At 29.1% G+C, this 16,868-nt stretch overlaps 1 protein-coding gene across 2 annotated transcripts in view; it reads left to right on the top strand.

Moving 5' to 3' along the window:
- Positions 1–16,868, top strand: part of LOC143199124 (otoferlin) — a 131,990-nt gene that overhangs the window by 87,743 nt on the left and 27,379 nt on the right. For both annotated transcript variants that reach the window (XM_076408876.1, XM_076408878.1), the window contains exons 9-11: positions 7,149–7,305; positions 12,048–12,234; positions 15,476–15,662. In XM_076408876.1, the coding sequence (XP_076264991.1) occupies positions 7,149–7,305; positions 12,048–12,234; positions 15,476–15,662 (531 nt within the window). The remainder of the gene's footprint in view (positions 1–7,148; positions 7,306–12,047; positions 12,235–15,475; positions 15,663–16,868) is intronic.

Genomic DNA, 16,868 nt, shown 5'->3' with positions numbered 1-16,868 from the left:
ATGATATATGTGTATTTTTTCTTGGAAATGTTTCATTGTTAGGAGTCGCGGAATATGCTGCCTCCTGTATATTTTTTGTAATGTTTATAGCTACCATTTCTATGTCAATTTCAGTTTGTAACGCTAAGTTTAGAGAGACGTTTTGGTCTAATTTTTCTCCAAATGAGGACCAATTAGTTCTGTTATTACACAGAGAAGGGGGTTTATCTTTGATGGCAATTTTTGGAAAAGTGTTAATATTATTATTGAATGATCAGAAGACAGGTCAAAACATGATTCTGCGTGACACTTTTTTGTATCAATATTTTTTGTAATACAGAAATCTATAGTATCTGGCTTTTTATTTCTGTCTGAAGGCCAATATTTTGGTTCACTAATTATATAATGTTATAACTGAAGTAAAAGAATTTTTAGTTTTTATCAATCCAAATATAAAATTTTAAATCATTTTTTCAAAAATGTGAAATTATTGGGTGCTAAGGGGAAAAAATACATAAATACAAACATTTTCCATTACATTTCCATCTACAATTATTTCCCATCTTTCTGACAGTATGTTCAAATAGGGTCGAAAGAAAAATGTTGGTTTTGCAGCATTCCCGTCATCTAATGCTTCTTAAATATTTCGAAATCATGGCGAAGCTGCATCTATGCATCTATTTGAAGAAATAATTTTTGTCAGAAGTCAAGATTCTATGTCTGGTGGTAACTCTGCTGAGCCGGAGGCCAAACGTTGTTAAGCATGTGGATAAGTTTGTGACTGTTACTCAGTATTACCTGGCCCTTTGTGAAGCAATATATTGTTCATTTTATTAAATTCACGTTGATAGACATCTGCCAAAGTATCTTCTTTCGATTTAGCAGCTAGTAATACACTACATCTTACTGATCTTACCATATGCTTAACAAAACTTTATAGCTATAAATATTGAGATTTGGTGTCAATGTGGATAACAGACTACAGTAAAAGGACAGTGGCGTGCGTGCGGATTGGCCATAACCGCTCATGCACATTTACTCTCAACACGCTTGAAATACTTCATATCCACTCGTTGTTATTTACAAGAGTTGTGGTTAGGAAGTAATTTTTAGGTTAATTTTATGTTTATAGAAGTTTATTGAGGTAACATAATTATTTCTTATTTAGTAGAGACAGATAACAGCAGACAATGCGAAAATATATGTACGAGGTATGAATGATTAAATAATACGCAAGCACGACTTTGTTACATTTATATTTGAAAAAATGGTCATATTTGCATATATGTTTTATTTATTTGTTGTTATTCGTATTACTTACTGATTTTGCAGACATTTAAAATAATCAATACTAGCTAGATATTTAATTAAAATGTCATGAATTTTCAGGGTATATAACATTTCAATCTTTGTAATCTATAATTTTCTGGAGCAGATAAATAACACGGAAATATTGAAATATTATGTCATATAAAATGAATGAAATGAATAAATGAAATAAAATAAACAAAGAAAAATTAAGCGAAGCACCACACAATTAAACACACACTCAAACCGTATAAATAAAATACTAAAACAAAGATTAGAATCAATATAACTTCTTTTAACATATTATGACTTGACGTATGACCATATAACATATTATGTGACAGTATTTATATATAATGTACATTTATAATAAAAGACAACATATATCCAAAAAGGCAACAGGTTGTTGGGTTGAATACTTCCTTATTATATTTACATGGAATTATTCTGGACACTACCTGAAGGAAAAGTTCTAGAGACGTTTTTTTTTTATTTTGTAACGGTGTCTCCTGTATTCCTACACCTTTCCTAAGATTTCATTAATAGTTCTGAAACAATGAAAACTGTAATAATATATTTTCTTTTTAGTAAAATATATTTATCTTCCTAGGTTTGGTTACTGTAAAGTATTGTTGTTTCCATCTTACGTTTTTCTATTTCGGAAGCTTCATAGATGTGTTATTAACGATTTCAATTTGGGATTCCTGATCGACTGACTTCAAAACTGTATATATACTGTCTATTCTGTTACCAATGTTATTCACCATATTTTGTTTTTCTTTTATCCCTGTGCATATTTTTCTTGTAAGATTCCTCTAAGGTCTTCCTTATTTTGCGATTTAGTCACTGCATTCTCTCCTAGAGCACTTGCTACATCATCTACAAAAAAATTGGTGCCCATTCTCGCCTCATGTATACGACCAATTAATGTCATCAAGGTTTCGCGTCATTTTCTTCATTATCAAACAAATTCCTGATCAAAATCACGTACATACGTAGATTCTTCGAAAGCAGCAGTTTAGATGATTAACCAAGACATCAGCATCAAAATTGAACTACGTTGCGTTTTTATTAACTCTTTATTTTCATTTTTACAAATAAACAACAAGCAAATATATCTAAAAATAACTAAACGAATTTCCTCGGTGTACAGTAAATGTTATGGACGTTCTCGTATTTATCTCTCTATTTTCATTCCTTCTCCCAATAATTAAAAAGAAAATTGAAAAATCGTCTAAATTTTAATTTCGGAATAGCTTTAAAACGCTTCCATTTTCGTATAATTAAGGAAATACTAATTAAAGAGGAAAATTCACTTTTGACCCAGTTGAAAATTATAAGGTGATTAGCTCGAAGTTCCTTCATTATTGTGGCTTGTCGACGTGACATTCGCAATTTAGTTAAAGTTGTGACAGTCTGTTTACGTATGCAACTAATAAGCTGTAGAATATTTCGTGATAATATTAAATTAAGCTATTAATTAAAGTTAATGAAGATTATTACATATACATAATATATATATATATATATATATATATATATATATATATATATATATATATATATAATACATATACATAATACGTATACACAATACATAGTATAGGTAGTATAAGCGAGACGGAGATGTATACATTTCTTCACGAACTAACTTCAAAAAAGAAAAGGAAAAAAAAAGTTACTGAATACTATTATAATAATAATACATAACATGCAATTTATAATTTAATTTGAAATGAAGTAGAATTACTTTTATATTTGAATGTTCAGTGGATCTGTAAAATGAAATGGATTTTTTTTCTGTATTTTAATGTGTTATTCAGATTTTCATCAGATTTTGTTACTATTTACTATCGACTATTTCAGTTGTACTTTTAGTTACTATTTTTGGTTCTACTTGTTTCATTCGACTAATTTTTAACATTGTGGCTCCGTCCTCCTAGCCGCGACCTCGACAAAAATGTACCCAATTTATGCTTACATAGATTTGTATGTAATATGTGTAGTTTTATAATATTTTTGGTAGTTTGTTGTAAGTATCAATATATTGTGTATTAATATTATAGCATTTTGTTGAAATATTTTACAAGACTGTTAATGTAATAGGGTAAAGAGATTAAAATTGTGAATGAGAAATAGTAAAATACTTTTGGCTATTTTTATGGCCATAATAGGTAATATTTGGATTACTTAATCATTTATATCATTTCATTCAGATCATTTTTAATTATGTCATGAATTAGTGTTTTTCTATGATTACATATGTTTATTTCGTATATAGTATTTATGGTTATTTTACATTTTTAGTGTTTAGGTTTTGTTTAAGTTTTATTGTGTATATTTATTATAGTATATTATTTAAAAATAGCAATTAACACATTAAAATACAGAAAAAATAACTGTTCCAAATAATTATCTCCGTCCTTTTCTCTCTCACAATTTATACAGGAAAAGATTCGTATCTTCGTCTGACATCACGAATTGAAAGAAACAGTTGAATCGTGCATTTGACTGAAAATAAATATTACTACTAAACTCGCTAGTTTTTTACTTTCGACTGTTTGGCGACTATCGACTGTTTCGACTGTTTTGTCGATAGTTCCCAATGCTATTAAATATACTATTTAATATGATTAATACTATACTTTTTTTTATATGAGTGATTATATTCGTAAGTAATCACCATACAATCGACACATCTATTGTATATCTTAAAATAATACTGCACTGGAACAAGACACTGTTTGGTGAATACTGTCGGTTGGATGCATATATTGACCAATATAAGATTGATGCTCTAATAAAACATAAACTTAATCAGAATTCTATAAAAAGTACCAGCTTATTTCTAATATCTTCAAATATTGTGAAATGATGTCAGAAATAGAAATAAAGAAATATTAAAGTTTCATGGAGGAAATGTAAATTAATATGATCTTCCAAATAACTATTTCTGGGATCCTTAGATATTAGGTGTGATTTTATAGTAACTTTTGTTAAATCAATTCATTGTACCGCCAAGCCTTGCGCCAGTTTCGAAATAGAACCATTATTCCATAAATGAAGAAAATGAGCATGGGGGAATATACTTTGGGCTTTTTATAAAATATCAGTATCGTAAACACCACTTACTTCGGCTTTTCCACAATATTGGGAAATTTCATTTCTTTGAATCGATCGAATATTGCGAAATGCATTGAACCTTTTATAGAAATTTTATTCAGGGCCTCAAACAATATACAATCTAAAATTATATTTTAAAAGAGTAATTTCACTCATAATATAACTCAAGATTTTATGTGAATATAAATTGTATACTATGTTGTTATAGACCTATTTTTAATTCATTCAAGTAATATATTCTTAAGAAAATAAAATTAGCCGAGACGTAATTCTATCTCATAACAGTGAATACATTAATCAGAAACGAAAATTTCTCATACGTAATAAAATTTGAGCTTTTACTTAATATTTGTGAGTACGTCTTCAGAAAATTAGTATAATTTAATCATCAATGTTAACTATTAACTGTAGAAATATTAATAAGTCGAAAATAAAATTTATTTCTTAAAAAAAAACACGTAAAACAGTATTTTATTAGCTTAAGTAGTAAATTTTAAAACGGATTCTTAGTTTTATATTTTCAATAAACTTTCAATTAATGGAATTGACATAATATAGTTATAAAGAACTGTTGAATTAATTAGATTAATCTCATCTAAGCGCATCAAAAGAAATACAAAAACTACGTTACAAAGTTAAAAGAAAGAGATATTTAAATTAAAGCTTCAACTAATAAGGATTGCAAAAAGAGCAATATTAAAACGGTAATACTACTAGAGCTTTGTAAATTTTTATCACTAGGAACGAAATGTCTATATTTGCACAGTCTTTGTTTCATCTTTAATTGTGAATAAATTAAAGAAGATACATCGATTATACACTGATTTGAAACTTTTAAATATTCTCTTATTAATTTCTAAATATTTCTAATTGCTATATATTATAAGTAATATATTTATAATCAATAAATGAACTATTGGCTTCTCAAAACTAAGGTATATGAAGTAAATAATTAAAGTATTTGATAAAAGGATTAAAGAATTAATTTATTGTTATATTGTTATTGTAAATTAGTTTTAATAGTTCACAATTTCTTCTATTTGTTCCATGTCTTCCATCTAGTCAAATTATGTAGTTAGTTTCATTTTATTTACTTAATTTATATACTAATATATTTTTCTTGCATTTTATATATATTTTTCACCTAAAATATAAATAATTTTTGCCTATATATTAAAATAAAATTGCATCGTTCCCTACGTATTTATTCCACTATTCAATCTTTAAAAAGTAGCTGTCATATAATTTCCTGACAGTAAATGTATATATTTCCAGCTATCTCTTTATGTAATATTCTTAAATCTCACCATGGCAGATAACTCATCCTTAATTTGCGTTTTATTAATATATTTATTACTTGAAATATTTTAACTGCTTTGATAGGTTAGTGCCAATAAAATTTACAGAAACATCTTTAATAAATGTATAATTACCTCTAACACCATTACATATAATGTCTCCACAAACTTATCAATAACTCAGTTCTTCAGCAACAACAATTTTCCTTATCTGTTCTGAGTTAATCAGATATCAAATTAATTTAAATTTGTAACATTGAAAATGGATTGATTAATTTTTATCTTATAAATCTGCAGCTAAAAAAAGCTGCGTGCGAAAATCTTAATGCCTTGTAAACATAGTACAAACGATTCTTGTTATTCTAAAATATTGTTCATTTATATTAAGATAAAACTTACGCAAATGCCGTTTTTTTTTCACCACTGAATAATACCTTTCAGTAGATATAAAACAATAATTTAAAAAATAATGTAAAATGTTTAAAGTTATATGATTATACTGGTTTTAATCGTTAAATCATAACAACTATAATTTTTAATAGTTTCTACAATAACCACCAATAATAGAAAATCTTAAACACAACTGCTTAAAATTCAGAGAAAATAGTTATTAATGCCTTAGTTCACTCACTCACACAAAAAGTTTAAGTCTAAGAACTCTTCTTCCATGTGAGCTTTAACCGTTGCGCGCCTCCCGTTGTTCCCGTTTCCTTCAAAAGGGGAAGAGAGGTTTTCGCAAAACCGATTAATGTATATAAGAAAATCTATGTGCTATATAATTTTAATTAAGAAAACATGTACATAAAAATATAGTTGTGTCAAAGTTATGATTATATAGTTATTCCAGGTGTTGACGCCTATTTTCAGTTCAGATTCTACCAAATTAACTAAAAAATTTAAGACGACAGGACGATTTAAATCTAAAAATCTTGATATTTCTTGATCACATCAATGCGTCACTCGAATATATTAACAGAAATATAATAACAATAGCTTTAAAATTATTTAGAATTTATTAATATTTGTTTAACAACACATAGTAAAGGTACATCGTATCCTACGTATTGCTTTTCAGATCCTACTAATTTAATTAAAAAAATTAATTTGAAACGTCAAGAATATTGAAATGTACAGGTCTTAATATTTTTTGATCACATCAATATATTAACAGAAATATAATAACAATAGCATTAAAAGTATTTGTTTTACGACTTATAATAAAGGTGCATCATGTCGAAACATATTATGAATACCAATAAAGTTTTGTGCCCTTTCCTGCCTGTTAGCAAACAGCCTGTTGCTTCCGCATGAAACGATTACTGTTTGGCATGACTCCAACTAGTTACACCTCCTTCCTGATTACAGCACTAATTACCACGCTTGTTGACCATAATTCCCGTTCAAATAGTTTACGTAACTGAATAAAACATGTTTGTTTAGATCACCAGTTCTATCACAAGTGGGCGCTATTGACCGACCCCGACGATATTGCCGGCGGCCCGAAGGGTTATCTGAAATGCGACATCAGCGTCATCGGCAAGGGCGACACGGTAAAAGTTCCCCCGAAGAGCGAAAAGGACGAGGATGACATCGAAGCGTAAGTTTACGGCGTCCATAAAGCGTGCAAATGGGCGAAAAATGAACCACCGGAAGTTTTACGAGAATTGCTTGAGATAATAACGTGGCGAATAATTTATAACGCCATCTCTCGACTTTTACATTAATTCAAATATCTAAAAAAATATTTGCAGGTGTATTTAAGTTGTTTTTATTAAAATATCATAATACACTTTATTCGCCCCGTAATTTTTTTTTCATTTTTATTTAAATATAAATCAGTTTTTTTATATTTTTCTGTTTTTAAATAATATACAAAATATGTGTTAATTATAAATATATTTTGTTAGTTAAAATATATATTTTTATGGTACTAGAAAACAGGGCCATGCTTTTTAAGAGTGAGTGATGTAATGAGGGAAATTTAAATATAAACATTTGGAGGGATTTGGTTGATTTGTAATGGATAAAAACATTCAGCTTCGATTTATATTACCGTTCAAGAAGTCGCCTCGACTTTCCATAAAATAAACTACCATTTTAAAATAAATTAATAGTTTTGTGTTTAAAACCCTCTGACATTTCACAACTTAAGTATATTATATACGTTTGCTTTAAACTGTATGAAAAGGCACATTAACGTAGTTAAAAGCATCGCACCTCATCTAATATGTCTTGCTGCAATTTGGACCCAAGGAAAACAATTAATAATGATTTATTTTATATTTCCAACATCCCCTGTTTCTTGATTTAAACAGTGTTCTATTATCCTTGGTGAAACTTCAGCAAAATAACACAACAAAACCAAGACACTGATATTAGCACACCCATTACACAAGACGAGTAAATTTTATATATGGTATTAATGTATTTTCTTACAGGCCTATAAATTAATTTTAAAGGATTACAGTGTTACAGTGTATTAATCGCATCTAGTACATTTGTAACCAACTTCACGTTGGTGTATGTCGCTGTATTTCAGTATGTATCATTTTGTCGAAGCATGGACAAACCATTTTTTTTCAGTGCGTTGAAAATATCTAAAAAATGTATATCGAGTAAATCGCACTTGTGGGAAATTTTACTTTTTTGACTTCCTTTTCAAGAAAAAAGCGGTTGAAGATTATCGAATGCTCCGTGAAGCTTATTGAAATTATGCTCCATTGATTTCAACTTATAAATACTGGTTTCGACATTTTAAAAGTGGTGAAAATGATGAAAGGATATCGGTATCGACTACAAAAGATACCAAAAACCTTGTAGATATCTGAATAGTCTCCAAAAGATACATCGTTCTTTCGGAGAAAGAATCCATAAACTGTCTAAAAGATGAGGAAACGTAGCGATTATCGATGGATAATACTTTGAATTAGATATAATTTAAAGAAAGTCCTTTAAAACTAATTTATAGGCCATATCTTAATCTCTACCATTTCATAATTTTATTTTATTTGTATACATTTTTCCGCTTCACATCAATCTAATTTGAGAATATTTGTATTAAATCATATTAATTTATAATGTCTACGTTACAATTTAATTATGGAGGGTTTAATCAAGGAGGTTTACGTCACTTCAGATAAAGGAAACACGAACCCAGAAGAATTTGCACTACAAAAGACTTTGAAATTATATTGTTTTAATGAAAAACATCTATTTGCTGAGTATACCGCGTCTTTGATTCTTACCCAAAGGTTTGAAAACACTCCAGTAATATTAGTACGTTATTGTTCTGGTATTTCAAAGGATTCCTAATAAACAAATTTATACAGAGCTCGAATTATCCTTCATAAATTGTTTGTATAAAATAAGTGACCTGGTTCCAATACAATTTTGTGTTAAATTTGTAAGTATCTCAGTATAAGTTAAAATTACTTAATTTAAATTCATTAAACACAATGCTAAACTATTGTATGAATTCAGGTTATCTTCAGTTCAAGATTCATCAAAATATACCTACTGTCGTTTTATAGCAATAATTAATTCCAAATAACACTTTTATTTTCAGTGCTGTACTTAAAGTCCCCCCAACTAACAAACGAACGCTATATAACACTTTATAGATTTAACCATATAATTTTATAGTTCTTACTGTTCTAACATTCATTTTAATTCATTTTATTGGACTGTTTTATAAATATCCTAGTTCGTGCTAATATATACTCTATTAACGTGAATATTTAACATAACCATTAATAATCTATTAGGTGTTTTTATTTTAATTAATAGCTGCAATATGTTATTATACGTTAATCATTAATGTACAAAAAAAAAACAAAATCCTAGAGATGTATAGAATACAGTATTCGTTACAGTAATAACTAACCTAGAAAGTATTTAAATATTTGCATAATATATACCTTTGATCCTATATTTAGTAAAAATTGATTTTTATGCGTGACGACAGCTTATATAAGAAGTATATTTTATGGAAACACTATTAGAGTTTTGAAATTATTAATATCTTCAATAGAAAAAGGAGTCTCTTTTAATATTCTACTTATTTATAACAGTATAATGGTATATAATTCATTTTACAGCAAAAACTATAATATATATTTATATATATATATATATATATATATATATATATGTATATATAGATATATATATATATATATATATATATATATATATATATATATAAATAGATATATATATATATATATATATATATATATAGTATATATAAGTATATATATATATATATAGTATATATATATATATATAGTATATAAGTATATATATATATATTATCAATTTTTAAGTATAGGTAAATTTTCAGTCAGTGATTGTAGGGCATATTGCTGAATCAGTACTAGAAATAAAAACATAACGCGTCTGTTGATATAGCTCGCAAAACCATCTCTAAAAGTGGTTTCAGCAATGATTTAAAATATAAATATAAAATTTTAAATTTAAGAGGACTTGTCCATAACTGTATTAAGTACATGCACTGTAATCCGAATTTAACTCCCTCTGACTTAGGGCTTTTCTTATACCAAGTAACTCAAGCAGCACATAGGATGCATAAATTTGAGAATCCTTGGAATACAATTAGTATTCGTCTTAGTTCCATGAAATTGCACTGATATACAAAGTAATTTTTATCATTATGGATTCGATTCACCATTTTTATTTCTAAGAATTAATAATAATAAATTGCTTATTATTACTGTTTTCTCTAGCCCATATAAGTGATGAAATATGAAGGGTTTCAAATAATAGAAACATTCAATTTATGGCAAAAAGTGGCGATTTGTTGACTGAGCTATACAAAATAATACTGAGGGTTTAAATCTATTCTAATTTAAACCAAACCCCTAACTAAAAATATATAGTCTTTGTGACCAGAATTGTATCACTCGCGCGATATAAAATATATACATAATTTTTTTATTTATTAATATATTAACTAGGTATTTATTTATTAGAGGCCATTGAGCCATACCTAGTCTATAATAAATTAAAAGTTTTTCATCATTTTTCAGTATTTTTTCCATTTACACTTTACAATACACGAGATAAAATGATTTCATTATTTTGAGTCTGTGTCCTGTTATGGTGTTACCCAAGAGCTGTAATACTCTCCTAATGCCTCCTTGCAATTCTCTTGACTTCTTGAGTGACAATCGGTTCCTGTAATATTTAAGTGCATCCATAATACTTCATAGGACTTTATTCTGAAACATATGTATAATAATATATATATAAATACATATATGTATATAAATATATATATATATATATATATATATATATATATATATATATATATATATATATATATATATATATAAAGAGATTTTCTTCCAAATAACTAATACATTTTTTGTATTTTAATTTTTAGTTATTTTCTTTTCTTTTGGATATACATATTTTTTATCCGAAATTTTACACCAAGATTCATTCCAAAGTACTTAGTATTGCTTATAACATATTATTATAGATATTATAAATACTTATTGTAGGTGAATTCAGTTTGCACTGATTTACCTTTTTGACTCCATGCCTCGGTCTACTTATTTGTATTATTAGTGGCACATTACAATTTTCTGGTTATTTCTTCGCTATTGCCTCCAACAACAAATATCAGCAAATGTAGCTAACACTTTCTATTTGTGGTAAGTCACATGTATAGAAAAGGCAAAGAACAAGACTCAAAGCACTGCCTTGTGGTACATTTTGCATTTGTTTCTTTCATTGTTGAAGAATATAGCAAAAAAATGTTTTTGTTAGATTTTTTCAATCTATGGTTGGTACTTATCTGGACTGGACCTACTGTTTAACCTCCTCTACGGGCTACGAACTGGCCTAACCAAGTTGTAGGTCATCCGGTCTTATTCAACCTGTTTACTGGTGTGACTGGGATTATTTTCCTTGTCGGAATGTGCACTCTTGTATTGAGGACAATCGCAAACATAAATTTACTGCCATGCTCCCAAGAGGATTCAAACCAGCGACTGTCGCAACAGTAAGAGGACCGTCATGTCGCCTTGACAACGGAATCATCTACAAAAATACTTTATATACTATACATGAGCGAAAAAATTAAAGTTAATTGAAAACTATTTAATTAAACGAATCTATTATAATTGCCATATTTCTTATTTATTTTCGTTTTATTAATTAATTTCTTTTTAACTTTATTATAACCGTCTATATCTGGACTCGCCGAACTTTATTCATTAACAAAAAGTCGGATCCTCGATGGTCCTCGTAAATTGATCTCAAAACAAACTCAAACTTTAGTGGAACTCCCGACATCCCTTCTTTTTTCAGGAATCTCTTATTACCTGATGGAGTACCTACCGACAGACAGCGAGCCCACTTCATAGTGAAAATCTACCGGGCCGACGGACTACCGAAGATGAATTCCTCTCTGATGGCGAACGTAAAAAAAGCCTTCACCGGCGAATTAAACGACCTAGTGGATCCCTACGTTCAAGTGTCGTTCGCCGGTCTTACGGTTAGTAGTTTTATTGAGTTTTTTTCCAGTTATTATCAGCAGTGCGTAGGAGGTAGTCTATATAGAATTTATCGAAGCAGTAAAATGTCATATTAAAATAGACTTAATATGTGTTAAACAAGTGTTTTTACTCATTTAATAATAAACTTCGTTATGAATTAATCTTATTGTCTTATAGGGATTTATTAATTTCAATGTTATTTAATTTTTTGCCTCTGCTTTAGATATTAGATTTTTTATATAGGCTAGATATAATATAGTTAAGGTTTTGAATATGTTTGGAAGATTAAAAATCATTTTCTATACATTTCTTCAACTTCAACATTTATATTTTCATAAAATTTTCGCTAAAAATATTTAAATATATATATATATATATATATATATATATATATATATATATATATATATTTCGGTTATTAAATCATATCCCAGTGAGTTGACAAGAAATATAGAAATAGATAGAAAAAAATAAAAAAGAGCTGAATATCAATAAAAGAAAAAAATAAAGTAAATTATGGTGTTAAATGATCATACACAGAGATAAAAACCAAATTATAGTAAAAGAAGTAGCCTTTTATTCTAATGAAGAACTAAAATAAGAATCTATAACACTAACAAGCCAGGTAGGAGCAGAGTTAGTGTTAATAGTAAAATAACATATATTAACTATAGAAACTATATATTAACTAATTAAAATAGCATAACTTAAACATTGGTATCTAAAACAGGACTGATGTGTACGTAAAAGCAAAAATGTATAATTGCAATGAGGATCAAGAAAGCTTCTTTAGAAACTCCTTAGAAATAAAAATTGTCTAATGCAATCTATAAAATTCGATTTGTATTGGTACTGGTCTATCCTATTGTCAAATGTTTACAAAATTCTTCAAAGCATTAGTGACAATAATTAGAAGTGATAAATCGTCAAACGTAGACCAAAAGTTAAAGTTGATACGACAAAATCGCACGTGCTGGCGTCATAAATTTTGATGACATGTATTGGATATTTTATTGAATAGACTATAGTTCAGTTTAATCAATTTTTATTAAAAAATATTCTGGGCGTGCTTTTGTTGAATTTAATTTTACCCGTTCAAACTAAACACATATTTTATTTAATTTCGAATCCCTAGAGACCCTTTAAATCATCCTGAAATAATTTTAAGGTGAAATATACCTTTAAAGTAGTCTTCCATATAATTATAATGATATTATAGGAAATATCTTATTAAAAATGTCCAATTAAACTTCATCAATACAATACAATACAATATATTAATAATTTCATAAATAATTTACATACAAAGTTAGATTAGTTAAACTCTAGAGCTTTACGAATAATTCAAAAATATTTAAGCAAAGTCACGCACTGCTTAGGCAGCTTTTACCGAAATATCTTTTTAATACGCGGCCTTTTCAATATAGAATATGAAATTTCATAACCCATTTAACAGTTTTGGCGAAGATAAATGGAACAATATTTTTGGTGGTTATTCTGGCTAAATGAAAGCTCTTTTAGCATAAATATACACTTGAATAATGATAAATTGATAGAACAGAGAAGGGTTCAGTCAATTTAAACTTTAAACGTTTTTCATGCAATAAATTACCACAGAAAAAAAACTACGTCTATTCAAACAGTAGTGAAGCACGTCATCAAAATGAGCCTGTTGAAAGTTGTAATTTTTTTTGCACTCAGACAATATTCTCCTTCTCATTTTATTCTTTTAAAAAAGAGATAGAATGCTGTTTGACAAGTTCGAACACGTAACCGCATGAGCCTGCGAAAGTTGTCCATTTGTCAAACGTCTGCAAATTTCTTCAAAATATTATAATTACAGTTTATAAACCGGCAAACGTTATTTTAACGCTTTTTTAAATACATTTCCACGGTTTTTATTGAAAATATTTTTAGCGTGTTGCAGCTGCACTGAATATTAGTACAGCCACTAAAATATCTCAAAAAATAAAAAACGATATAGCCTTAAACTCACCAAAAAGAAACCGTCTTTATGCGGAACGGGTGACGAATCAAAATCCGCTTGATGTTCGCTCTATCAAAGACAGTAAGTAGTTTTTTCAATCGGAACATAATTTAATACAGTTATTTCAGAGAAAATTGTTAGTCTGAAAAGTATCCATAAAAAGGTAAAGATATTCAGCTATTTAAGGGATGGAAAACATCCCTTCATACACTGCTGGGTAATATAGGATTTAAGTGGTGTAAGAAATTCCAGATATTGCTTTTAAAAGAATACATATATCAAGGAAGAATTATTACATCAATTTGTATATTTAAATGAGGCATGGATATTTCAGAATGGTGCATTGGATGGTGCACTCATGCTAAGATGATAATAAATATGGTGTAAAGACAACAAAAGTTAAGTTAACAAAGTTTTGTTAGTCATAACATTTATTAATAATTCATTGCAGACATATAGTTCTTCATGCTGGAAACAGGAACGGTTTTATACCTAGTGCAGAATCAGTGTTTTACTGTTAGTGTTATCAGTGTAAAGTCCAAAGCTGACTACTTGAGTACTGACTGAGTTCATGTGGCAACATTGCGTGATCACGTTTGTTCACTGCCGGTTTAAATAGGCTGTATTTTTTTTAAATACTTTTTGTTTTATACTTCAAATAAAGTTTATAAAAATAGTAATAAGACGTTTCATGTTCGAATCCCTTCCCATCGGATGGCATCAGAGATGATTTTCGCTTAAAAAAAAGTGATTGATGTTAGTGGTCCAGGTCTCATGTTAAACAAAATCATCAAGCATCCCTGGAGAAATTGACGTAACTAAAATCAATAAAAACAAACATCAGATATTTTTATTCGGTAAAAAAAAAACAAAGCGAAAAACGCCGAAATGCAGAAACGCTGGAACAGTCGCCCCCTTTGAATATAAAGAATGTAATAAAAGGTTTCCGAGGCATTTGATACATCGTGAATTCCAATGATATAAACAGGGTGTGTTTTAGTCCAAAACATAAAATTTCCAATGCAAACAAGATTAAAATACTAAAGTCCATTGGGGTTATTTCGGTACCGCCTTTATATTTGTAGATATATCAGTGTCAAATCTCCACTACAAATATAATTTTCCTCTTACAATATAATCATGCTCTCTAGAAAAACACATAACACATAGATAAAAAAATAAAAGCCATTAAAATGCCATAAAATTAAAATCACTTGAAAATGCTCAGTTATTAAAATTAGTTTCCGTTATAGGGTAAAACTAGCGTGAAGAAACATAGTTATGCCCCGGTATGGAATGAGCAGTTGGTTTTTACCGAGATGTTTCCACCATTGTGCCAGAGAATCAAAATCCAGCTCCGCGACAACGATCCTGTGAAGCCGCGTGTAATTGGAACGCACTTCGTGGATCTGAAAACCATCTCGAACGATGGAGAGAAGGGTGAGATCAGGTAGCTTTCAGGTATTGCAGTGAGTAAGGCAAATATTAAAAACCTCTGATTATATCTTATGTTTCAAAGAATACCTCTTTCATAAAAAATTCAATCGAAACTATAACTAACAGTTTGATTGAAAAGTCCCCGGCCTACAATAGTAAAACATATTTTTTTTATTCAACATAATTCTCCTCAAGGGTGATACACTGATTATAGCGACCCTCCAACTTTTCGATACAGTTTTTGTAGTATGATTTGTTCTTTGCTTCAAAGTAGGCCTCAGTTTCGGCGATCACCTCTTCAATCGACGAAAATTTCTTCCCAGTGAACATTCTTTTCATATCTAAGAACAGGAAATAGTCGCTGGGGGCCAGATTTGGAGAATACAGTGGATGAAGTAATTCGAAGCCCAATTCATGGATTTTTGCCATGATTTTCACTGACATGTGACACGGTGCATTGTCATTGTCTTTTTCTTCAAATGCGGCAATTTTCGACGATTTCGTCCTTCAAACGGTCAAATAACTCTATGCAATAGTCGTTGTTGATGATCCTTCCTTTTTCAAGCTAGTCAATGACAATTATTCCATGCGCATCCCAAAATACAGACGCCATAAACTTGCCAGCAGACTGTTGCATATTCCCACGCTTTGGAGCGGGCTCATCGTGTGCAGTCCACTGGGATAACCATCGATTGGACTTCGGAGTGAGATGATGGAGCTATGTTTCATCCATTGTCACATATATATGAAAAAATTCGTGTTTATTACGCTTGATCATCTTCAAACACTACGCCGAATCATAGAGTATCTGCTGTTTCATTCAATTTAAATTTACGGTCATTCAAAATCATTTTGTGGATTTTTTAAATCTTTTCGTCGGTAACAACCTCTTTTGGACGTCCACTGCGTTCACCGTCTTCGGTGCTCATTTCACCAAGTCTAAACTTAGCATACCAATCCTTGATGGTTGATTTTCCGGGGGCAGTGTCCGGAAACTCGGTATTAAGCCAAGTTTTTGCTTCAACTGTATTTCTTCACTTCATAAAGCAATATTTTATTAACACGCGAAATTCCTTTTTATCCATTTTTGTCGCAATAACAAAAATTGCTTCGCTCAAAATGCTATAATTCACAAACTAATGATCCGACAGCTGTCAAATTTATACACGCGACTTTTGAGGGTTAGGGTTTGATTTGATATATATATAT

The sequence above is a fragment of the Rhynchophorus ferrugineus genome, unplaced genomic scaffold (genome assembly GCF_030347505.1).
Source record: "Rhynchophorus ferrugineus isolate W39M unplaced genomic scaffold, kcgeb_rfMv2 rfM6, whole genome shotgun sequence".
In the NCBI taxonomy this organism is placed as follows: domain Eukaryota; kingdom Metazoa; phylum Arthropoda; class Insecta; order Coleoptera; family Curculionidae; genus Rhynchophorus; species Rhynchophorus ferrugineus.
This window is presented reverse-complemented; position numbering and strand designations above follow the sequence as displayed.